The following is a 26,966-nucleotide window of genomic DNA, read 5'->3' as shown; positions in this document are numbered from 1 at the left end:
CTGCTGATCTGACAAGTGGTGGAGCTCAGCAGGTAATGCTCATTCACCCTCCACTTACCTCCTGCTGTGCAGCCCAGTTCCTAACAGGCTGGGGACCAGGAGTTGGGGACCCCTGCTTTAATGGGTACCATTTCAATTTTACAAGATGAAAAATGTTTTAGGTCTGGCATGATGGCCTGTAATTCCAGCACTTTGGGAGGCCAAGGCAGGAGTATTGCTTGAGCTCAAGAGGTCGAGACCAGCCTGAGCAACAAAGTAAGACTCTGTCTCTACAAAAAGTTTAGAAATTGGCCAGGTGTGGTAGCACATGCCTGTCATCCCAGCTACTTGGGAGGCTAAGGTAGGAGGACAGTTTGAGCCCGGGAGGTGGAGGGTGCATGAGTGGAGATTGAGCTACAGCACTCCAGCCTGGGTGACAGAGTGAGACATGTCTCAACAAAAGAAACAATTTTTGGAGATAGGTGATGGTGATGACTGCATAATGATATGAATGCGCTTAATGCCACTGAACTGTACACACTTAAAAATGGTAAATTCTATGTTATGTATATTAAACCCAACAATTAATTTTAAAAAGGAATGAAATACTGTATATGCTAGACCATGGATGAACCTTGAAAACATGCTAAGTAAAAGAAGCTACACACAAAAGGTTGTATATTTGGCTGGGGGCAGTGGCTCACGCCTGTAATCCCAGGACTTTGGGAGGCCAAAGTGGGTGGATCACAAGGTCAGGAGTTCAAGAACAGCCTGGCGAACATAGTGAAACCCCGTCTCTACTAAAAATACAAAAATTAGCCATGCGTGGTGGTGCATGCTGCCTATAGTCCCAGCTACTCGGGAGGCTGAGGCAGGAGAATCACTTGAACCCAGGAGGCAGAGGTTGCAATGAGCTGAGATCACGCCACTGCGCTCCAGCCTGGGTGACAGAGAGAGACTCTGTCTCCAAAAAAAAAAAAAAAAAAAAAGTTATATATTTATCGTATGATTCATTTTATATGAAATGTCCAGAACAGGAAAATTCATAGAGACAGAAAGTAGATTAGTGGTTACCAAGGGCTACACAGGGGGTAAAAGGGGAGTGACTGCTAATGGGTACATGGATTTTTGGGAGGGTGAAAAAATTCTGGAATTAGACAGTAATGATGCTTACATAACCTCATAAATATGCTAAAATCACTGAACAGGCCAGATGCGGCAGCTCACGCCTGTAATCTCAACACTTTGGGAGGCCGAGGTGGGTGGATCACCTGAGATCAGGAGTTTGAGACCGGCCTGACCAACATGGTGAAACCCCATCTGTACTAAAAATACAAAAATTAGCTGGGCGTGGTCACGGGCGCCTGTAATCCCAGCTGCTTGGGAGGCTGAGGCAAGAGAATTGCTTGAACCTGGGAGGCGGAGGTTGCAGTGAGCTGAGATCAAACCACTGCACTCCAGCCTGGTCTACAAAGTGAGACCCTGTCTCAAAAACAAACAAACAAACAAACAAACAAAAAAAACCCACTGAACCGAACTGCATAATTTAAGAAGGTGAGTTTTATAATCTGTAAATTATATATCAATAAAATTGTTACTTAAACACTACATGCATGTACAAAACATTATGTATAAAAACAAAAAGGAATAGACATTAGTAAAACAGTAAAGAGGTCAGATATCCAGGAAGGACCATATGTGACCACTAAAATATATCCCACAAAATAAGGTTCAAATATTGTTGACATTAGGTTGAATTCCAAAATATTAATATATTTGCTGTCAGATTAGGATTAGATTTAGTTTTCTACATTTTTAGAAATGTAATTAGATTTCAAATGAGAATATTTGTGGTCATGATGTTAGAAAGTAGGTCTCCTAACTTTCTTTTGCTGCCCTCAGAGAAAAGTTAAAATAACTCTAAATCCCACATTAAAAAAAAATTCAGATGTGAAAAAAGGAATTGATTGCAAATAGTTGTAAGGAATCATACAGGGGTGAACAAAATGCTCTTAAACTGGATTGCTATGATGGCTGTGCTATTCTGTAAATCTACTAAATATCATTTTTAATTTCTAGCTGGCTTTAAATAGCTACAGATAACTGGACAAAAGCTGTTTTCTCTATCCATTCTGATTGTACTTACCAGGTATGACTTCTGGGTAGCCAATTTTCTTTTCCAACTTTTTCAATGCAGAATTTCTGTGGTCCATTGCTCCCTAAAACATAGTGAAACCATAAACAGTTTGTTAGTATAGTGGATCTCAAACTGTGTTCCCCAATCCAACAAGCATCAGCATCATGAGGGAATTTGTTAGAACCATAAATCCTCAGGCCCCACACATCATCTTACTAATTCAGAAACTCTGGGTTAGGTGTGGTGGCTCATGTCTGTTATCCCAGTACTTTGAGAGGCAAAGGTGGGCAGATCACTTGAGGTCAGGAATTCAAGATCAGCCTGGCCAATATGGTGAATCTTGATCTCTACTAAAAATACAAAAACTAGCCAAGTGTGGTGGCGTATGCCTGTAATCCCAGCTACTCAGGAGACTGAGGCAGGAGAATTGCTTGAATCTGTGCAGCAAAGTTGCAGTGAGTCAAGATTGCGCCACTACACTCTCGCCTGGGTGACAGAACGAGACCTATCTCAAAAAAAAAAAAAAAAAAAAAAAACCCAAAAAACCCAAAAGCAACCAACAAACAAAAAAGAAACTCTAGGGGTCAGGCTCAGCAATATGTGCTTTAACAAGCTTCCGGGTGATTCTGGTAAGTGTAAAAGTTTGAAGACTATAGTTTGTTAATATAAGTCCCAAAGGAGAAAATGCAGTTTCATCTAGCATTCTTTAGCCGGAATAACACATTGTTATGATTAATAAAAGCTTACACAAGAACACACAAAAAGCTTAATTTTAGTAGTTTGAAAGACAATAACGAAACTACAATAAAACTTGATTTAAATACAGAATTGATAAAACTTTGTGAAATGTAAATATCCTAGTGAATTCCATATTATTAATGCTAGAACTTACAGGTCCTGTAGGGCATACCCTTACAAAAACAGATACAAGTATAAACATAAAATACTTGCCCCTCATTTACCTGCTGCTGGAGATAGCTGCGAATAGTGATCATAAAAACCAGTTTTTTAAAAGATCATTACTTTTCCCTAGGAAGCATTTATTGTTGGTTTCAATGACTGGTAATGCTACTAGATATTTTAATTAGAAGGGGGCAGGAACGCTAACTGTTCTGTAATGTGTGACACTGTCAGACACAAAGAACTTTCTCATGTCCCACCTGACTAAACCCTGTATACTAAGTATACCCAATATAAATTGTTAGTGCTTTTGTATTTAATAACACTGAATTGTTTTCACAAGTAGTTATGTAAAAAGTCCAGTAATATAGGAAACGTTATAAAAAAACACAGTTAAAATTATTCTGTGGTGTTCAACACATAAATTAAAATTAACTCACTCTGCATGTTCTCTCTACTCAATATATATATTTTTTGAGACAGAGTCTCACTCTGTCACCCTGGCTGGATGGCAGTGGCACAATCTTGGCTCAATGCAACCTCCGCCTCCTGGGTTCAAGCAATTCTCATGCCTTAGAGTAGCTGTGATTACAGATGTGCACCACCACACCCAGCTAATTTTTGTATTTTTAGTAAAGATGGGGTTTTACCATGTTGGCCAGGCTGGTCTTGAACTCCTGGCCTCAAGTGATCAACCCACCTTGGCCTCCCAAAGTGTTGGGATTACAGGCATGAGCCATCACATCCACCCTCTACTCAATATTTTATAGCATTTTCTTTTTTTTTTTTGAGGCGGAGTCTCCCAGGCTGGAGTGCGGTGGGGCAATCTTGGCTCACCACAACCTCCGCCTCCCAAGTTCAAGTGATTCTCCTGCCTCAGCCTCCCGAGTAGCTGGGATTACAGGTGCCCACTACCACACCCGGCTAATTTTGTATTTTTAGTAGAGATGGGGTTTCACTATGTTGGCCAGGCTGGTCTTGAACTCCTGACCTCAAGTGACCCACCCATCTCGGCCTCCCAGAGTGCTGGGATTACAGGTGTGAGTCACTGTACCTGGTCACATTTCATTTTTTATAAAAATTTTTTTTTTTTTAAGACACAGGGTATCACTATGTTGCCCATGCTTGAGTGCAGTGGCTGTTCACAGAAGCAGTTATAGTGCACTACAGCCTTGAAATCTTGGGCTCCAGCAATTCTCCTGCCTCAGCCTCCAAATAACTGGGACTACAGATGTGTGCCCACCATACCTAGCAGCATATTTAACTACATAGATGGAAAGGAGTTTCATTTAATAATGCACATTAGTATGTAACAGAAAGGATTCTGAATTGCTTTTAATAGATTTAAAATCAAATATTAAAAACTCTGACACTGTCCCTAAACCATACAACTTCTGTGTAGACTTTTGTACCTACGTTCCTATTTTCAGCCACCTTTCAAATGTTATGGTCTCCGAGGCTTTTTTACATGTTAGAGTCTTGGCCTGTAGTAGAATTTCATGACAGGAGATATATTCTGATACTATGCTTTTAAGATCTACCTCATTTTTCTCCACCTTGACCATCTATAATTTATTTTCGCAGGTGTATTATTCATACTTTATTTAGGTTACTTCCCTCCTTTTGTTATCACATATACTTAAGTCTATTATTTATCTTTCTCATCTGTTCTTTTATTTTCCAGTACTACTTGTTTTTTGTTTTTTTTTTTTTGAGAGATGGAGTTTCGCTCTTGTTGCCCAGGCTGGAGTGCAATGGTATGATCTTGGCTCACTGCAACCTCTGCCTCCCAGGTTCAAGCGATTCTCCTACCTCAGCCTCCTGAGTAGCTGGGATTACAGGCATGTGCCACCACGCCTGGCTAATTTTGTATTTTCAGTAGAGATACGGTTTCTCCATGTTGGTCAGGCTGGTCTCGAACTCCCAACCTCAGGTGATCCGCCCGCCTCAGCCTCCCAAAGTGCTGGGATTACAGGCGTGAGCCACCGCACTCAGCCTTTCCAGTACTTCTTATAGAGAATGGCTTTTGATCTTGTCTTAAACCTTTTCTTATAAGTAGGAACAAATATTTGACTTCTTAGGTATATCCTCTAACATAGTTGTCCCCAAATAGACATGTATTAAAACACATATTATTTCATTATAAATTACCTAAAAAATTTAATCCCTTATATTACAGTTAAGGCTATGTATAAGTATTTTCTAGGGATTGTCAATAGGTTATTTCATCCATAAATCAGTGTATTAAAGGGGATATTATGAATATATATTAATAAAAGTGGGATGTTGGATCCATCCCCAAGGTCAAGAAGCATCCCATTAAAGAATTACATACACCACCTCTAAAACTTTCTCTTCCTGTGCTGGGTGGAAGTTTAAACTAGATGGCTGCCTCTGCAGAAACCTTACAGACCAGGAGAGAATGAGATAATATTCAAAGTACTGCAAGAAAAAAATTGGCAGCCAAGATTACTATACCCAGCAAAACCATCCTTCAGACATACAGGAGAAATACAGTATTTCCCACACATGGGGAAATAGAAGGAATTCATCACCTTATGAGAAATGCTCAACGGACTCCCACATCTGGAAGTGAAAAGATGATAATCACTCTCATGAAAATACACAAAAAGTATTAATATAACACTCTGGTAGAGCAGATACACTAAGGGAAAAAAGAACCAAACCTTAGCACTATAGAAAACCACAAAAACCATAATGATAAACAATGAGAGAAAGAAAGGAACGATGGATATATAAAGCAACCAGAAAGTAATTTTAAAAATGACAGGAGTAAGTCCTGATCTATCAGTAATAACCTTGAATATAAGTGGATAAATTCCCTACTAAAAAGATATAGACTGGCTGAATAGATTTAAAAAGAAAAATGACCCAACTATCATATGCTGCCTCCAAGAAACTTGCTTTACCCGTAAAGACACATACAGACTGAAAAGGAAGGGATGAAAAAGATATTTCATGGAAATGGAAATCCAAAGTGAGCAGGAGTAGCTATACATATATCAGGCAAACAGACTTTAAATCAAAAACTATAAAAAGAGACAAAGGGCATTCTATAATGATAAAGGGACCAATTCAACAAGAGGATATGAGAGTTATATATGTACCCAACACCAAAGAACCCAGATATAAAAAGGAAATATTATTATATTAAAAGGGAAAGACAGACTCCAATACTAGTTGGGGACTTCAACATCCACTCTTAGCACTGGATAGATCATCTAGACAGAAAATCAACAAAGAAACATTGGATTTAAACTGTACTTCAGACCAAATGAACCTAACAGTCATTCATAGAACATTTCATCCAACAGCTTCAGAATACATATTCTTGTCATCAGCACATGGAACATTCTCCTGGGGAAACCACATATTAAGACCCAAAACAAGTCTCAACAAATTTAAAAGAACTGAAGTCATAACATCAAATATATTTTCTGAACACAATGGAATAAGACTAGAAATCAATAAAAAGAGGAACTTTCAAAATTGTATAAATACATGGTAATTAAACGTGCTCCAGAATGACCAATGGGGAAATGTAAAAGGAAATTTAAAAATTCCATGAAACAAATGCAAATGGAAACACAATATATTGAAAATTATAAAATATAGCAAAACCAATATTAAAAGGTAATGTTATAGCAATAAATGCCTACATCAAAAAAGTGGAAAGATTTTAAACAAATGACCTAATGATACACTTTGAGAAACCAGAAAAGCAAGAACAAAGCAAACCCAAAATTACTAGAAGGAAAGAAATAATAAAGATCAAAACAGAAATAAACAAAAATGAGGCTAAAAATGAAGACAAAAGATAGATGAAATGAAAAGTTGTTTTTCTTTCTGAAAGGATAAACAAAATTGACAAACCATTAGCTAAACTAACCAAGAAAAGACCCAAATAAATGAAATCAGAAACGAAAAGGGAGACATTACAACTGACACCACAGAAATACAAAGGACCTTTAGAAATTATTATGAACTACACACCAACAACTTAGAAAACCTATGGAAATTGATACATTCCTGGACACATACAACCTACCAAGACTGAACCAAGAAAAAGCGGAAAAGCTGAAAAGATCAATTATAAGTAACATGACTGAATCTGTAATAAAAAGTCTCCCATTTGCACTCCAGCCTGGGTGTCAGAGCAAGACTGTCTCAAAAAAAAAAAAAAAAAAAAAAAAAAAAAGCTGGGCACAGTGGCTCACGCCTGTAATCCCAGCACTTTGGGAGGCCAAGGCGGGCGGATCACAAGGTCAGGACATCGAGACCATCCTGGCTAACGCGGTGAAACCCCGTCTCTACTAAAAATACAAAAAATTAGCCGGGCATGGTGGCAGGCACCTGTAGTCCCAGTTACTTGGGAGGCTGAGGCAGGAGAATGGTGTGAACCTGTGAGGCGGAGGTTGCAGTGAGCCGAGATCGTGCCACTGCGTTCCAGCCTGGGTGAAAGAGCAAGACTCTGTCTCAAGGAAAAAAAAAAGTCTCCCATCAAAGAAAACAAAAGTCTAGGAACCAATGGAATTCTAACAAACATTTAAAGAAGAACTAATACCAATTCTTTTCAAGCTCTTCCAGAAAATAGAAGAGAGAATTTTTTGAAACTCATTCTACAAGGCCAGCGTTACCCTGATACCAAAACCAGACAAGGATACAAAAAACAAAAACAAAAAAAAAGGAGGAAAAGAAAAGAAAAGAAAACTATAGGCCAATATCCTTGATGAACACAGATGCAAAAATCCTCAATGAAATACAAGCAAATCAAATTCAGCAACACATTAAAAAGATCCAAAGGTTGCAAGGATGGTTCAACATATACAAATCAATGAACATAACAAAGTATATCAACAGAATGATGGGCTAAACCATATACTTCTCAATAGATGCAGAAAAAATATTTAATAAAATCCAACATCACTTCATAAGAAAAACTCTCAACAAGTTAGGCACAGAAGGAATGTACCTGAACATAATAAAGGCTATATATTACAAATCCACAGCCAACATCACACTGAACAGAGAAAACTAAAAGCTTTTCCTCCAAGATATGGAACAAGACAAGGGTGCCCACTTTCACCACATTTATTCAACAAACTGCCGGAAGTCCCAGCCAAAGCAATTAGATAAGAGAAAGAAATAAAGGGCATCAGAATTAGGAAGAAGTTGAACTATCCCTGTTCGCAGACAACATGACCTTATATACAGAAAACCTTAAAAACTCCACCAATAAAAAATTATTGGAACTGATAAACACATTAAGTAAAGTTGTAGGATACAAAATCAACATACAAAAATCAGCAGTGTTTCTATAAAACAACAAACTAGAAGAAAAAGAAATCAAGAAAGCAATCCTACTTACAATAGCTACAAACAAAAACCTAGAAATAAATTTAACCAAGGAGGTGAACGATCTCTACAGCAAAAACTATAAAACACTGACAAAAGAAATTGAAGAAAACACACAAAAAATGTAAAGACATCTCATGTTCATGGGTTGAAAAATTAATACTCCACTAATAACCGTACTATTAAAAATTTCTACAGATTCAATGTAATCCCTACAGAAATACCAATGACGGCTGAGTGTAGTGGCTCACGCCTGTAATCCCATCACTTTGGGAGGCCAAGGTGGGCGGATCACCGGAGTTCAGGAGTGCAAGACCAGACCAGTCACATGGCGAAATGCCATCTCTACTAAAAATACAGAAAGTGGCTGGGTGTGGTGGCGTATGCCTGTAATCCCAGCTACTTGGGAGGCTGAGGCACAAGAATCACTTGAACCCGGGAGGCAGAGGTTGCAGTGAACTGAGAATGTGCCACTGCACTCCAGCCTGGGTGACAGAGTGATACATTCCATCTCAAAAAACAAAAACAAAAACAACCAATGACATTCTTCACAGAAATAGAAAAAACAATCCTAAAACTCATACTGAACTACAAAGGATCCTGAATAGCCAAAGCCATCCTGAACAAAAAGCTGGAGGCATCACACTACTGGACTTCAAGATATACAACAAAGCTATAGTAACCAATACAGCATGGTACTGGCATAATAGCAGACACATAGACCAGTGGAACAGAAGAGAGAACCCAGAAACAAACCCACATATTTACATCCAACTGATTTTCAATAAAGACACTAAGAACAATCATTGGCTGGGCACAGTGGCTCATGCCTGTAATCCCAGCACTTTGGGAGGCTGAGGCAGGCAGATCACAAGGTTAGGAGTTCAAGACCAGCCTGACCAACATAGAGAAACCCTATCTCTATTAAAAATAAAAAAACTAACCAGGTGTGGTGGTGTGTGCCTGCAATCCCAGCTACTCAGGAGGCTAAGGCAAGAGAATTGCTTGATCCTGGGAGGCGGAGGTTGTGGGGAGCCGAGATCTCGCCACTGTACTCCAGCCTGGGCAACAGAGCGAGACTCTGTCTCAAAAAAAAAGAACAATCATTGGGGGAAAGGACACTCTCTTCAATAAATGGTACTGGAATAACAGAAATCTATATGCTAAAAATGAAAGTAGACCCCTTTCTCTCATAACATACAAAAATCAACTCAAAATGGATTAAACAGGAAAAATGCTTTAGGGCACAGGTCTGAGCAAAGATTTTTCTTTTCTCTTTTCTTTTTTTTTTTTTTTTTGAGACGGAGTGTTGCTCTTCTTGCCCAGGCTGGAGTGCAATGGCACGATCTCGGCTCACCTCAACCTCCGCCTCCTGGGTTCAAGTGATTCTCCTGCCTCAGCCTCCTGAGTAGTTGGGATGACAGGCATGCGCCACCACGCCCAGCTAATTTTTGTATTTTTAGTAGAGACAGGGTTTCTCCATGGTCAGGCTGGTCTTGAACTCCCGACCTCAGGTGATCCACCCGTCTCAGCCTCCCAAAGTGCTGGGCCTACAGGCACGAGCCACCACACCTGGCCCTGAGCCAAGATTTTATAAAAAGGACATAAAAAGCACAGGCAACAAAAATAAAAATAGACAAATTGGGTTATATGAAACTAAAAAGCTTTGGCATAGCAAAGGAAACAATCAACACAGTGTAGAGACAATCTGCAGAATGGGAGAAAGTATATGCAAACAATTCATCCAACAAAGAATATCCAGAATATACAAGAACTCAACAGCAAAAAAGAAGAAAAACAATGCATTAAAAAATGGGATATGAGCTAAATAGATATCTCTCAAAATAACAATGTTAAACATAACTAATCATCAGGGAGATGCAAATCAAAACCACAATGAACTATCATCTCACCTCAGTTAGAATAACTGTTACAGATTAAAAAATAACAAATGCTGGCAAGGATGTGGAAAAAGAGGAACTCTTATATACTGTTGGCAGGGATGTAAATTCTTCTTCTTCTTCTTCTTAACTTCTTGAGACAGAGTATTGCTCTGTCACCCAGGCTAGAGTGCAACCTCTGCCTCCCAGTTTCAAGCAATTGTTGTGCCTCAGCCTCCCAAGTAGCTGGAATTACAGGCGTGTACCACCTCTCAGCTAATTTTTTTTTTTTTTTTTTTTTTTTAGTATTTTCAGTAGAGACAGGGTTTCACTATGTTGGCCAGGCTGATCTCAAACTCCTGGCCTTAAGAGATCCACCCATCTCAGCCGCCCAACAACCATATGATCCAGCAATCCCACTATGGGGCATTCATCTAAAGAAAAGGAAATCAGTATGTCGAACAGACATCTGTACTCCCATGTCTACTGCAGCACCATTCACAAGGGCCAAGATAGGGAATCAACTATGTGTCCATAATCAGGTAAACGGATAAAGAAAATGTGGTGTATAAACAAACTGGAATACTTCAGACATTTTTTAAAAAAGCAAAATTCTGTCATTTATGACAACATAGATGAACATGGAGGACATTTTAAGTGACATAAGCCAAGCACAAAAAGATAAATACTACATGCTGTCACTCGTGAAAGCTAAGAAAGCCGATCTCATAGAAGTACAAAGTGCAACAGTGGTTACTACAGAAGGGTGGCAGGAATGAGGGGAGAGCCAAAGGTTGGTTAATAGATGCACAAGTACAGATCGGCAGGAAGAATAAGTTCTAGTGTTCTATAGCACTATACAATGACTATAATCAACAACAATTTACCGTGTGTGTGTGTGTGCGTGTGTATATATATATATTTATTTATTTTTGAGTTGGAGTTTTGTTCTTGTCGCCCAGGCTGGAATGTAGTGGCATAATCTCGACTCACTGCAACCTCTGCCTCCCAGGTTCAAGTGATTCTCCTGCCTCAGCCTCCCAAGTAGCTGGGATTACAGGCTCCCACCACCTCACCTGGCTAATTTTTTTTTTTTTTTTTTGTATTTTTCGTAGAGAAGGGGTTTTACCACGATGGCCAGGCTGGTCTCGAACTCCTGACCTCAGGTGATCCGCCTGCCTCGGCCTCCCAACGTGCTGGGATTACAGGCATGAGCCACCGCGCCCAGTGTATGTATTTTTAAGATAGGGTCTCACTCTGTCACTGAGACTGTAGTGCAGTGGCATGACCTTGGCTCACTGCAACCTTCACCTCCAAGGCTCAAGTGATCCTCCCACCTCAACCTCCTGAATAGCAGGGACTACAGGCATGTACCACCACGCTCAGCTAACTTCTAAATTTTCTGTAGAGACGGGGTTTCCCTATATTGCCCAGGCTTGTCTCAAACCCCTGGGCTCGTGTGTTCCTCCTGCCTCAGCCTCCCAAAGTGCTGGGATTACAGGTGTGAACCACTGCACCTGGACTGTATGTTTATAAATAGTTAGAAAAGTGAGTTTTGAATGTTCCCAACACAAAGAATTGATAAATGTTTGAGGTGATGGATATCCTAATTACCCCAATTTGATCATTATATATTGTATACATGTATCAAAATAAAAACTGTACCCCTAAATATGTACAATTATGTCCATTAAGAATAATTTAAAAAGTAAAAAAGAATAAAGATTTGAAACTAAAACAAACAAAATAAACTAGATAGCCTCTAAAATTCTCCAAACCACAATCTCACTGTTTCTGTCTTCTAACAAAAACTTTCCTAGAAATCACCCTTCTGAGACCTCTCTGTAGCACTGAAGAAAAAAATTCCTTCTAATTGCTTCTCAGAGAGTATACTATTTCTTTCTTCTTTTCACTCTCTGGTCTCTCCTTTAAATTGGCTTCCAGACTAATTCCATCTTTTCTTTTCCTTTGAGATGGAGTCTCACTCTGTTTCCCAGGCTGGAGTGCAGTGGCACGATCTCAGCTCACTGCAACCTCTGCCTCCCGGGTTCAAGCGATTCTCCCTGCCTCAGCCTTCCGAGTAGCCAGGGCTACAAGTGTGCGTCAACACGCCCGGCTAATTTTTGTATTTTTAGTAGAGACAGGGTCTCACCATGTCGTCCCAGCTGTTCTCAAACTCCTGAGCTCAAGCGATCCACCCAGCTCAGCCTCCTAAAGTGCTGGAATTATAGGCGTGAGGCTGTGCCTGGCCTAGGCTATCTCCTTCTGTCTTATCCCTACATGCAGATGGTTCTAGGCATTAGCCTTCTACTCCTCTCTGTATTCTATTTCTGCCTAAGACCACACATTCTCACAGCATCAAATGTCACTGCTCTGATGATTCAACTTCTTCTGTTTCCTCTTAACTCTAACTCATATATTGTTACCTCTACAGCTGCTTCCCTGGGGTTTTCTACTTGGTTGTCCAGCAGTTACCTTAAATTCAGCAGGTTCTAAGCTGCTCAGCATCCTCCCCCAACATCTACAACGATGCATACTCTTTATATTTCCTAACTTCTCCATTGCTCCATGTTCCATAACATGACAATTATTGCTGATACCCCTCTCTTATACTTCATTTTCTATTAAGCTCTCTACCTGTTTCTCCTTTGGAACTTTACCTAGTATCTACCCCCTCTTTTTCTATTTCTACTTTCATCTCCTGAGATCAGGTTCTCATCATTGCTGCAATGATTTCTTCTTATCTCTAGGTCCTCACCATCTTTTAATCCACACTGTATCTTCCTATCAAATCTTCCTAAATGCAGCTTGAGCAAGTTTTCCTCTCTTCAAAAAGTTCCACAGCTTCCAATACCCTCACGGTAATATCCAAATTCTTTTTCTGGCTTTTAAAGTACTTTCTAAACTGGTTCCATGTTCTGTATTCAAAATTACCTGCTTAGTTCTAATTTTGACTCTCTGCTTCAGTCTGAAGCAGGCTTTGGGATCTTAACTTCTCTGTGTATCCTCCTATGATACTTGGGATAATGTTGGTATTAAGGAAATACTTGAATTTACTTAAATAATTTACTGTTTAGTAACAAAGTGAATATTGCCATAGTCATTCATCTTAATATTCATTTTAAGCAGCAGATTGCTGTGTAACAGGCACTTTGCCAGGGGCAAGAAATAAAAAGATGAAGATATGAATCCATTTCTCAAAGAACTCCCAGTCTCCCAGGGAAGAGTGGTTTTAAACACAATACTAAAACTACAATCCACTATTGTATTATATAATGATCTTCTCACATCGTTAAATAATACAACCAATAGTGATTGACTCATAAGACACACATGTTTGGCAAATGACTAAATGAACAGATTTACATACAGAAGACTGCTGTCCTAATGAGTTAGCTGTGGGTTCTAGCTTGAGGGTTAAAAATTTCTACCGAGGTAAGTACTAAAAACTATTTTAAAGGTTATACAAATCCATGCTAACTGGGAATAGTTAAGAAAATGGCTATCCCTGTCTTTGTTGTTTCTAATAGGCTGTATACACATTTACGTAAAGCAGCATGATAAACAATTTTCTGTATAGGAAAAGTGATCCTGTATACATACCCATGAGATCAGCAAATCCTCCTACTGGCAATCGGCAGGTTCCAGTAACAAACTGCAGAAGTCTCATTCTCTTCTCATTATCAATTTCTTTAACAAACTGTTAAAAGTATATTTAAAGAGATATATATGTCATATGTTACATTCAGCACACTAAACAAGAAAGAAATATAATGATTTCAGATCTTTTATTTTTTTTAGAGGTGAGGTGTCCCAGGCTCTGTGGCCCAGGCTGGGGTGCAGTGGTGCAATCATAGCTGATTGCAGCCTCTAACTCCTGGGCAGTAGGCAGTCCTCCTGCCTCGGCCTCCAGAGTAGCTGGGACTATAGGAGCAAGCCACTGTATCTAGCTCATTTCAAATCTTAAAGGAAACTCTGGTGTCCACTGCATTAGATAATTACTTAACACTATGGATGGAGGGCCATTTCCATGTTTATCAAAGCCCCATCAACCTTTCCTTATATAAATCTTAGGACAATATACTTAAAGGGATATATAAAAAGTAAGATGGACTGAGACCAAGAGCTCCGTACTCACGCAGTTTTAAGATTAGCTCTTCTAGGGCAGCCCTTCCTGTGACTCCCCATCCCACCACCACCCCCCAGCCCCGGATTTGCCCGTCCTATAGGATATTCATGTGGCTACACAGGATACAGACCTTGAGTCAGTACAGACTTTTTGGTTTAATAAACAACTTTAATCAAACTCACAGAATTCTGATGCAGGATATATCCCAATAACCTCCTCTTCTCAATGTTCTTTAGGTTTTGGTATAGCTACACATAGCTAGAATTATGTGGTTTTTATTTCATACAATTCTGACTCAAAACAATAGGTTTCTAGAGAATGTTTCTAGCCTGTAGTATAACTGTTTTGCCTCAGCCAAAAACTTTTTTGTAAGGAATAATTTTTATCCTATTGTAGTATTATCAATTATCCTACAATTGTAATCCTACTTGTTATAGAAGCTCAGTTTAAGTTTCTCATACGAATTTTTTTACATGTATACCAGATTTTTTAAATTTTTGTAAAATATACACAACATAAGTTCTCGATTTTAACCATTTTGAGTGTAATTCAATGACATTAAGTACATTCACACTGTTGTGCAACCATCGCCACTATTTCCAACTTTTTCATCATCCCAAGTAAAACCTATGTACACATTAAACACAACTTCCCATTTTTGCTCCCTGCAACTTCTGGTAACCCATATTCTACTTTTGCCTCTATGAAGCTGCCCATTCTAGTAACCTCATGTAAGTGAAATTATACAGTATTTGTCCGTTTGTGTCTGGCTTACTTCGCTTATCTTAAAATTCATAATGTTTTTAAGGTTTGTTCATGTTGTAGCACATACCAAAAATCTCATTACTTTTTAGCACTGAATAATATTCCAACACAGACAGTCCCTGGCTTACAAATTTTTGACTTTATGATGGGTTTATTGGGTTTATTACTCCATCATAAGTTGAGGAGCACCTAGACTTATGATGGTTCGATTTATGATTTTTCAACTTTACAATGGGTAAGTTGTGACTTTACAATGTAACTTTACAATGGGTAAGTTATGATAAGGGTATTAAATGCATTTTCAACTCAAGATATTTTTGACTTATGATGGATATAAAGGATAAAACTCCAAGTCCAGGAGCATCTGTATATGTATATACCACATTTTGTGTGGGTAAATGAATGATGAATACTGGTGTACAAGTATCTGTTTAAGTCTCTGCTTTCAATTTTTTGGGCTGTATACCAAGGATTAGAATTCCTGGATCTTATGTTAATTCTATGCTTAAATTTTGAGGAACCACCAAACTATTTCCACAGTGGTGTGGTATTTCACACTATCACCAGCAATGTGCCCTTGGCAATGGTTGTTCTTCTCCACTTCAAAAATAATACTAAGTGTGATGTGGTATCTCATTGTGTTGTTTTTGTTTTTGAGACAGAGTCTTGCTCTGTCACCCAGGCTGGAGTGCAGTAGTGTGAACTTGGCTTACTGCAACCTCTGCCTTCCAGGTTCAAGTGATTCTCCTGCCTCAGCCTCCCAAGTAGCTGGGATTACAGGCATGTGCCACCATGCCCGGCTAATTTCACTGTGTTAGCCAGGACGGTCTTGATCTCCTGATGTCGTGATCCACCCGCCTCAGCCTCCCAAAGTGCTGGGATTACAGGTGTGAGCCACCGCACCCAGCCTCACTGTGGTTTTGATTTGCATTTCTCTAATGACTAATGATGTTGAACATCATATACCATGCTTAAGGCAGACATTTTTAGAGAGATACCATTATGATTCTAAACCAAGTCTCTTAAATTTTGCCTTCTGAACATTATATAATTAATGAAGTATAAATGATAAAAAACATACTACAGACAGTCCTATAAAACCCCAAAACCATTTAAATCAAATGTAGGTAAATTTTATCATCTCGAATTGTCTTACACTCTACTTTGGACAAAGATGCGAGGTATGTGTGACTTACTTGGCAATAGTCTTAAAAGGATGCTGTTATAATCTGTATTCATTTATTATAATGCATGGACTAAGGGGTCTATATACACTGGTACATTTTGACCTGTGACTCATTTCCATATGTGGTAAGTAAATTCTAAAAAATTATGCTGTGTCAACTAATAGAAATAAATTTAAAAACAAACCTGCCAAAACCACATGATTTGTTTGCTGGTCCTCGCATAATGACGGTAGATGGCATGTCTTTGCCAGTCATTCAAATCAATCTCTTGCATTCCACATAAAAGGACCTTTAGGGATGAAAAGACAAATTGTTTCCTAAGGTAACTGTACAAAAACAGCTGGACATAGGAAAGACTAAGATTAAGCAAAGCTTTAGAATAACAATCAGTAGCCTTTGACTTATCAACTATACATCAAGAATTATATCTACATTGCTCATGAAGACAAGGTTCCGTGCACGGTGTCATACATATACATATTCAGGGAAGTAAGTCACTCAATTGTAGAGAAGCTCTAATATTTGTACTTTGGAGGGGGAAATACTATTATTTATCTTTGGATAAATTATGATTTTCTTTAACCATTGGGGATGTTTCAAAACATTTTGCCCCAGTATAAAAATATTACAGTAACAGGAAAGATGGGAAAGTGAGTTAAAAGCAGACAACTTAAGGCATTATTTACTAGCATGGTACAGGGGAATGAAGGAAAATTCATTACCTCTAATTCCTTTGCATCAAAGTATTGCAAATATTGCTGGGGAAGAATTTCATTAAAGCCTTCAAAGAAAGCTTGTGTCTGTTCTTCAACACCTCGAGACAACCTCCACTCAGCTACCATTCTGGCAAACAAATATGAAAAAACCTATCAGGAAGTTTAGATCTTATCTTTAAATTCTGAGTATAAAAATAAATTTTAAAAAATTATAAAAAACTTAAAATATATTCAAAAATAGAACATAATGAACCCCCTGTACACATGTCCAAGCTTCATCACAATGCCCATCTATTTCATCTATGCCCCTACTCATACCCTAGATATCATATAATTTCATTTATTTATTTGAGATGAGGTCTCACTCTGTCACCTGAGCTGAAGCACAGTGGCACAATCTTGGCTCACTGCAGTCTCGACCTCCTGGGCTCAAGCAATCCTCCTACCTCGGCCTCCCGAGTAGCTGGGAATATAGGTGTGCAACACCACGCCTGGCTGATTTTTGGTTTTGTATGTAGAGATGGTGTCTCTCTGTGATGCCAAGGCTGGTTTTAAATATCTGGCCTCAAGTGATCTTCCTGCCTCGGCCATCCAAAGTGCTAGGATTACAAGCGTGTGCCACCATTGCCAAGCCGTATAATTTCTTTTTTTTTCTTTTCTTTTGTTTTTGTTTTTTGAGACAGGGTCGCGCTCTGTCACTCAGGCTGGAGTGCAATGATACAATCTGGGCTCACTGCAGCCTCCACCTTCCAGGTTCAGTCAGTTCTTGTGCATCAGCCTCCCGAGTAGCTGGCATTACAGGCGTGTGCCACCACACCCAACTAATTTTTGTGTTTTTAATAGAGACGGGGGTTTCATCATGTTGGCCAGGCTGGTCTTGAACTCCTGACCTTAAGTGTTCTGCCTGCCTTCTCCCAAAGTGCTGGGATTACAGGCATGAACCACCACGCCCAGCCCAAATAATTTCATTTTGAACAAATACTTCAGTATATGTCTCTACGACATGAGGATTATTTTTTAAAACAAATCATAAAAACATGACCGCATCATTATTTTATAAACCTAGAATTCTAAATCTAGTGACAATATCCTTCAAAAAATGAAGGTGAAATAAAGATGTTTTCATATAAAAGCTGAGAAAATGCATCGCCAAGAGATGCACACTAAGTGAAATGGTAAAGAAAGGTTTTTTTTTTAAAGCCAAAGGGAAACTATCTTAGATTAAAAAAAAAAATGAATCTGAGGAAAGAAATAAGGAGAGCCAGAGATAGTAATGTGAGTAAATATAAGATTATTTTTGAAAATAGTTAAAAATTAAAGCAAGAATAACAGTAACAAAGTATTATATTTGTGACACGTAGAAATAATATATGACAACAACAACACAAACAGCTGGAGTGAGGTAAATGGAATTATATTATTATGAGCTTCTTTTCTTTTTTTTTGAGACGAAGTCTCGCTCTTGTCCCCTAGGCTGAAGCGCAATGGCGTGATCTCGACTTACTGCAACCTCCGCCACCTGGGTTCAAGCGATTCTCATGCCTCAGCCTCCCAAGTAGCTGGGATTACAGGTGCCTGCCACCATGCCTAGTTAATTTTTGTATTTTTAGTAGACACGGGGTTTCACCATGTTGGCCAGGCTGGTCTCGAACTCCTGACCTCAGGCAATCTGCCCACCTCAGCCTCCCAAAGTTACAGGCGTGAGCCACCGCACCTGGCCTATGAGCTTCTTACATTGTACAAGAAGTAGTGTTTGGGTCAACAGGGATGTTAAAGATGCATATTATCATAATCATTAGAGTTGCCACTAAAGTTAAACAAAGAGGTATAGCTAAAAAACCAACAGAAGAGCTAAAAAAGAAAGTAAAAATTGCTTTATTCAAAGAAGGCAAGAAAGAACAAAGAAAGTTGGGAAAAATAAGAAACAAATAGCAAGGCGAGACAAATAGCAAAACAAATAGCAATGGTTAGACAAAAGTCCAACCAAATCAGTAATAAAATTAAACATAAATGTACTGAACACTCCAATTATAAAGTAGAGATTATCAGGATAAAAATAAGACCTGGCTGGGCACGGCGGCTCATGCCTGTAATCCCAGCACTTCGGGAGGCTGAGGTGAGGGGATCACGAGGTCAGGAGATCGAGACTTTCCTGGCTAACACGGTGAAACCCTGTCTCTACTAAAAATACAAAAAAATTAGCCAGGTGTGGTGGCAGGCGCCTGTAGTCCAGCTACTCAGGAGGCTGAGGCAGGAGAATGACGTGAACCCAGGGAGCGGAGCTTAGAGTGAGCCAAGATGGCACCACTGCACTCCAGCCTGGGTGACAGAGAGACTACGTCTCAAAAAAAAAAAAAAAAAAAAAACCTAACAAATACTTTTAAATACAATGAGAGTGGCTGGATGTGGTGGCTGACATCTGTAATCCCAGCACTTTGGGAGGCTGAGGTGGGTGGATCCCTTGAGTACAGGAGTTCAAGACCAGCCTGGGCAACACGGTGAAACCCCATCTCGTCGTGTGGGTGTGGTGGCACATGCCTGTAGTCCCAGCTGCTTGGCGGCTGAGGCTAGAGGATCGCTTGAACTTCTGGAAGTGGAGGCTGCCGTGAGGCAAGATTTCACCACTGCACTCCAGCCTGGGTGACAAAGTGAGACCCTGTCTCAAAAATATTGATAATAAAAATAAAACATAATAAATAAATAAAAAAAATAAATAAAATAGTGAAAAACACAACATTCCAAAATTTGTGGCTGGGCGTGGTGGTTCATGCCTGTAATCCAGGCACCTTGGGACGCTGAGGCAGGCGGATCACCTGAGGTCAAGAGTTCAAGACAAGCCTGGCCAACATGGCAAAACCCCGTCTCTACTAAAAATACAAAAATTAGCCAGGCGTGGTGGCGGGTGCCTATAATCCCAGCTGCTCGGGAGGCTGAGGCAGAAGAATCACTTGAACCCAGGAGATGGAAGTTGCAGTGAGCCAAGACTGTACTGCTGCACTCCAGCCTGGGCGACAGAGCAAGACTCTGTCTCGGGGAAAAAAAAAAAAAAGGTGTGGACTGGATGCGGCGGCTCATGCCTATAATTCCAGCACTTTGGGAAACCAAGGTGGGAGTATCGTTTGGATCCAGGAGTTTCAGACCAGCCTGGGTAACATAGTAAGACCCATCTCCTACAATAAATAAATAAATAAATAAATAAATAAATAAATAAATAAATAAATAAATAAATAAGCCAGGCATGGTAGTACATGCCTGTGGTTCCAGCTACCTGGAAGGCTGAGGTGGGAGGCTATCTGGAGCTCAGGAGGTTGAGGCTACAGTGAACCATGACTCTACCACTACGCTCCAACCTGGGCAACCTCAGAGTGAGACTCTATCTCAAAAAAAACAACAAAAAATTGTGGGATATAGCTAAAGAAATACTTAGTTGGAAATATGCAGCTTTAAATCCTTATATTAGAAAACAGAATGTGGGAGGATAGCTTAAGGCACGGAGTCTGAGACCAGCCTGTGCAAAATAGCAAGACCACATCTCTACAAAAATAAAAACAACCAAAAAATTTGCTGGGCACGGTGGCTTGTGCCTACAGTCCCAGCTACTCAGAAGGATGAGGCAGGGGGATCCTTTGATCCCAGGAGTTTAAGACTGCAGTGAGCTCTGATCGTGCCACTGTATTTCAGCCTCGGCAACAGAGCAAGACTCCGTCAAAGAAGAACGAAATCTAGACGTATCGTAAGAAAAGGTAAGAAGAGGGAGGGAAGAAGGGAAAGAGAAGAGTTTCTAAAATCAATGATCTGAAATATTTAAGAACTCCAACAATCACAAATAAAAAGACAACCCAATTTTAGAATGGATAAAAGATTTGGATACACACATCACAAAAGAAGAGCTACAAATGATCAATATGCATAGAAAAACGTACTTGACACCATTAGTCAAGGAAGAAATGGAAATTAAAACCACGAGATATTACTGACAATGCTGAACTGGCAAGAACGTGAAGCAACTCTCAAATACTACTAGTAGGACTGCAAAATGGCAAAAACACTTTGGGAAACTGGCAGTTTCTAATAAAGTCAAACACCTTCCCAGCGATTTCACTCCTAGGTATTTACTCAAGAAAAATATGTCCACAAAAAGGTATCACAAGAATGTTTATAGCAGCTTTACTCATAAAAGCCCCAGACTGAGAAACAACCAAAACATTTATCACCAAGAGAATGGATAAACAAATTTTGAGATATACACAGCATGGAATATTTCTCAGCAATAAAAAGGAATAAAATACTGATATAAACAATATGGCTGAATCTCACAAACACCAAATAAAAGAAAAAATCAGACACTAAAAGCTAGATATAAGAGTACATACTCTATGATTCCATTTTAGGAAGTTTAAGATCAGAAACAGTTATAGAAATAGAACTAAACAGAAATGGTTACCTACCTCTGGGGCTGGGAGAAGGGAGGTATGTATTGGCTGGCCCCTTATGGGGTCCAGAATAGAAAAAAAAGTTCCACAATTTGGGTCATATTTACATGGACATGATGCTATATGGAACAGTGTTTACAGAATTGGTAATTAAACGAGTGATCTAGCACAACTTCTCTCCATAAAATGCTCACATTTGGGCTGATATATATATTTGTCAAAATTCAACTTGTACACTTAAGATCAGTGCATTTTATTCTAAGGAAATTATACTTCTTAAAATAATACTAAAAACCCCCCAAACTCTGAAATTTTAAGCAAGCCATTATTGAAGTAGATACTAAAAACCTTTTTAGCTGCCCATTATCTTAAAATGTTATATTACCAGCAACAAAACTATTGAGAAACGTAGTACATCTCTTGGAATCTCGAATCATTACCTCTCTGGAATGCTATATATGTCATAAGAAAATCTAGACATATCATAACAAAAAAACTGGAGAATTGACAAAAACAAATTGACTACATTTTAAAAGCAGATTTCAAAATAAACTTTTAAAAGGATAGATTGTTGTCCAAGAAATAATGACAGTTCACTGTGTTAAATAGTATACTTTCAATTATGGAGGGAAAAACCAGGCAAGAAATGCAGAACCTGGAACTTAAGAAGTAAATATGCAAAATTTAACCCTGGCTGGAAAGAATTGCTATTGAGAAGGTATGAATGAACTATTAGCTCTTGAGACTAGTAGCATGAACCAATGGAAATAATCAGAAAGGATATACTATAAAACATCATTTTAGTTATAAATTTTACCCAACCTTATGATATGGTCTGGCTCTGTGTCCCCACCCAAATCACATCTTGTAGCTCCCATAATTCCTATGTGTTATGGGAGAGAACCAGTGGGAGATAACTGAATCATGGGGGCGGGCCTTTCTCATGTTGTTCTTATTATAGTGAATAAGTCTCACAAGATCTGATGGTTTTAAAATGGGAGTTTCCCAGCACAAGCTCTCTCTTTGCCGGCTGCCATTCATGTAAGACATGACTTGCCCCTCCTTGCCTTCCACCATGATTGTGAGGCCTCCCCAGCCATGTGGAACTGTAAGTCCATTAAACCTCTTTCTTTTGTAAATTGTCCACTCTCAAGTATGTCTTATCAGCAGTGTGAAAACAGTAAATTGTTACCAGGAGTGGGGTGCTGCTGAAGATAACTGAAAATGTGGACGCAACTTTAGAACTGGGTAACAGGCAGACATTGGAACAGTTTGGAGGGCTCAGAAGAAGACAGAAAAATGTGGAAAAGTTTGGAACTTCCTATAGACTTGTTGAATGGCTTTGACCAAAATGCTGACAGCAATATGGACAATAAAGTCCAGGCTGAGGTGTTCTCAGATGGAAATGAGAAACTTTTTGGGAAATGGAGCAAAGGTGACTCTTTGTATGTTTTAGCAAAGAGACTGGCAGCATTTTGCCCCTGTGCTAGAGACTGGTGGATTTGTACTTGAGAGAGACGATCGTACTTGAGAGAGATGATTTAGGGTATCTGGTGGAATAAATTTCTACGTAGCAAAGCATTCAAGAGGCGACTTGCGTGCTGTTAAAGGCATTCAGTTTTGTAAGGGAAGCAGAGCATAAAAGTTTGGAAAATTTGCAGCCCAACAATGCAATAGAAAAGAAAATCTCATTTTCTGAGGAGAAATTCAAGCTGGCTACAGAAATTTGCATAAGTAATGAGGACCCGAATGTTAATCCCCAAGACAATGTGGAAAATGTCTACAGGGCATGTCAGAGGTCTTCATGGAAGCCCCTCCTATCACAAGCCTGTAGGCCTAGGAGCTAAAAATGGTTTCATGGGCCGGGCCCAGGGTCCCCATGCTGTGTGCACTCTAGGGACTTGGTGCCCTGTTTCCTAGCTGCTCCAGCATGACTAAAAGTGGCCAAGGTACAGCCTGGGTTGTTGCTTCAGAAGGTGGAAGCCCCAAGAGTTGGCAGCTTCCACGTGCTGTTGAGCCTGAGGGTGCACAGAAGGCAAAAATTGAGGCTTGGGAACCTCCCTCTAGATTTCAGAAGACGTATGGAAATGCCTAGATGCCCAGGCAAAAGTCTGCTTGCAGGGGCAGGGCACTCACAGAGAACCTCTGCTAGGTCAGTGTGGAGGGGAAATGTGAAGTTGGAGGCCCATACAGAGTCCCTACTGGGGCACTGCCTAGTGGAGCTGTGAGAAGAGGGCAACCGTCCTCCAGACCCCAGAATGGTAGATCCACCAACAGCTTGCACCATGAGACTGGAAAAGCCATAGACACTCAACGCCAGCCCATGAAAGCAGCCGGTGGGGGGCTATACCCTGCAAAGCCCCAAGGGCAGTGTTGCCCAAGGCCATGGGAGGCCACCTCTTACATCAGGGTGACTTGCATATGGGACATGGAGTCAAAAGAGATCATTTTGGAACTTGAAGATTTGACTGCCCTGCTGGATTTCAAACTTGCATGGGGCCTGTAGCTCCTTTGTTTTGGCCAATTTCTCCCATCTTGAATGGCTGTATTTACCCAATGCCTGTATCCCTGAGTGTATGTAGGAAGTAACTAAGTTGCTTTTAATTTTACAGGCTCATAGGCGGAAGGGACTTCCCTTGTCCCAGATGAGACTTTGGACTGTGGACTTTTGAGTTAATGCTGAAATAAGTTAAGACTTTGGGGACTGTTGAGAAGGCATGATTGGTTTTGAAATGTGAAGACATGAGATTTGGGAGGGGCTAGGGGCAGAATGATATGGTTTGGCTCTGTGTCCTCACCCAAATCTCATCTTGTAGCTCCCATAATTCCCATGTGTTGTGAGAGAGAATCAGTGAGATAACTGAATCATGGGATCACGGGGGTGGGTCTTTCCCCTGCTGTTTGCATGACAGTGAATATGTCTCACAAGATATGATGAAGTGTTTTGTTCATTCGTTTGTTTGTTTTGAGACAGAGTCTTGCTCTGTTACCAGGCTGGAGTGCAGTGGTGCTATCCTGGCTCACTGCAATCCCCGCCTCCCAGGTTCAAGCCATTCTCCTGCCTCAGCCTCCCTAGTAGCTGGGATTACAGGCACATGCCACCACACCCAGCTAATTTCTGTATTTTTAGTAGAGATGGGGTTTCACCATGTTGGCCAGGATGGTCTCAATCTCCTGACCTTGTGATCTGCCTGCCTTGGCCTTCCAAAGTGCTAGGATTACAGGCATGAGCCACCACGCCTGGCCGATGATGAGGTTTTAAAAACAGGAGTTTTCCCTGTACAAGCTCTCTCTTTGCCTGCTGCCATCCATGTAAGATGTGACTTGCCCCTCCTTGCCTTCCACCATGAGGGTGAGGCCTTCCCACCCTCGTGGAACTGTCCATTAAACCTCTTTTTTTTGTAAATTGCCCGGTCTTGGATATGTCTTTATCAGCAGCAGGAAAGTGGATTAATACACCTTACAATATTCCCCATGAAAATATCTGCATATATATTTGAGATTCTTTTTAATGACATGTTATACAGCATAGCGGTTACAGAGTTGATGTTTAAAAGAGTGATCCTGCATGACTTTTATCCTTAAAACTCTTTTAAAAACACTTTAAAAAAACTTTTTAGAAATGAAAAATGACTGCCTACATAGGATATTGATTAGTACAGAGACAAATATTATTTTTGGAGATACTCTCCATTAGTATTAGTAAGCAATTATTAATGTGCTGTAGTCAAACAAAAAGTGAAATGTGAAAAGGAGCACTCTCACCTGATGTATTCCTCTTTATTTTCTTCTGTTACAAGAATATTGCCACCATTAGGTTTCAGATCATGACTCTTAATTTCACCTAGAATTTCTTTGTCAACGGAGAAGTACATTTCCAAATCACATTCCTCAATATTGTTTTCCCTGCACAAATGAAATTAGCACTATTTGTTATATCCACCAATTCAATCATAATTTATAAGTTTTTAACGAAAGGCCCATGTTCTTAAATAATTAATATTAAGCTATAACATCAAAATAAGAAGAAATAAGATTCTGTTCTAAGGTCATATTATTGCCGAAGATCTTGGGTGTATTTTTGTAAAATTTATCATATTGAATAAAAAGACAGGTTTGATATATAGATCATTTAAATACAATAAACCAATTATGTGCTTACAGTTTGGATAAGTTATCAATACTACACGGAATGCATATAACTATACTTTAATAAATTACATGGAAAAAGAAACTTACTTAACCCAGATGAGAGAATTGTAAAATTCTGGATCAATAGATTCTAAATCCTTGAGTCCAACTGGTTTGTTCAAGATACGCTTATAGAATGGTAAAGAAAAACCCGTGTCTATGAATTTCCCATGGAACAGAGCCTATGAAAAAAGGAAACAAGACCGCTTAAAATAACTGTACAATAATCATTTTATTTCAATATGTTAGATGAATTCTTCATTTAATAACTCTTCCCTGGGTCAGGCATGGTGGCTCACGCCTGTAATCCCAGCAATCTGGGAGGCCGAGGTGGGTGGATCACCTGAGGTCAGGAGTTCGAGACCAGACTGACCAACATGGAGAAACCCCATCTCTACTAAAAACACAAAAATTAGCCGGGCATGGTGGCACATGCTTGTAATCCCAGCTACTCGGGAGGCTGAGGCAGGAGAATTGCTCGAACCTGGGAGGCAGAGGTTGTGGTGGGCCGAGATCACGCCATTGCACTCTAGCCTGGGCAACAAAAGCGAAACTTTGTCTCAAAAAAACACTTCCCTGGCTGGGCATGGTGACTTATACCTGTAATCCCAGCACTTTGGAAGGCTGAGGCAGGTGGATTACCTGAGGTCAGGAGTTCAAGACCAGCCTGGCCAACATAGCAAAACCCCTTCTCTACTAAAAATACAAGAATTAGCCAGGCATGGTGGCGCACACCTGTAATCCTAGCTACTTGGGAGGCTGAGGCAGGAGAACTGACTGAGTCCGGGAAGCAGAGGTTGCAGTGAGCCAAGATCGTGTCACTGTACTCCAGCCTGGGTGACAGAGCAAGACTCTGTCTCAAAAATAAAAAACAAAACAAAACAAAAAACCACTTCCCTTTCTCTCATATGATCTGTTATGGCACCTAAGAGAAAATTTAGTATTGCTGAATAAGCAAAGTAAACATAATTCTTGACCTGCACTTACCATGGCAATAAATCTGCCAATAAAACGAAAATATTTCAGGTGATCTGGATTGATGTAAGAAGCGGGGTTTATCTGCAAGCAGTAGTTATCCTTCCCTGCATATTCAAACAGGCAATACATTGGGTTCAACACTTCATGTGACAAAAGAAAGAACCATTCTCTGAAATCAAAAGAAAATTTACGATGAAAAATCTTGTAGGTTACCAAGAAATCAAAGAACAGTGCTATAAAGTTCTCAGGGATCTATACCCCTCAGCTAGTGATAGTTTTCTAATCTCATGTTGAT

At 39.8% G+C, this 26,966-nt stretch overlaps 1 protein-coding gene across 10 annotated transcripts in view; it reads right to left on the bottom strand.

Annotated features, from left to right (window-relative positions):
* The window catches only part of ITCH (itchy E3 ubiquitin protein ligase), a 148,118-nt gene that overhangs the window by 2,821 nt on the left and 118,331 nt on the right, over positions 1 to 26,966 (bottom strand). For 8 of the 10 annotated variants that reach the window (XM_003954427.6, XM_016937730.4, XM_054674658.2 and 5 more), the window contains 7 exons: positions 26,681 to 26,840; positions 25,742 to 25,875; positions 25,268 to 25,408; positions 17,076 to 17,196; positions 16,538 to 16,642; positions 13,876 to 13,972; positions 2,126 to 2,198 (listed from right to left, as the gene is read on the bottom strand). In XM_003954427.6, the coding sequence (XP_003954476.3) occupies positions 2,126 to 2,198; positions 13,876 to 13,972; positions 16,538 to 16,642; positions 17,076 to 17,196; positions 25,268 to 25,408; positions 25,742 to 25,875; positions 26,681 to 26,840 (831 nt within the window). Of the gene's footprint in view, positions 1 to 2,125; positions 2,199 to 13,875; positions 13,973 to 16,537; positions 16,643 to 17,075; positions 17,220 to 25,267; positions 25,409 to 25,741; positions 25,876 to 26,680; positions 26,841 to 26,966 lie in introns of all 10 variants that reach the window. The other 2 variants (XR_010154201.1, XR_010154200.1) reach the window with 1 other exon arrangement.

The sequence above is a fragment of the Pan troglodytes genome, chromosome 21 (genome assembly GCF_028858775.2).
Source record: "Pan troglodytes isolate AG18354 chromosome 21, NHGRI_mPanTro3-v2.0_pri, whole genome shotgun sequence".
Taxonomy (NCBI): Eukaryota; Metazoa; Chordata; class Mammalia; order Primates; family Hominidae; genus Pan; species Pan troglodytes.
This window is presented reverse-complemented; position numbering and strand designations above follow the sequence as displayed.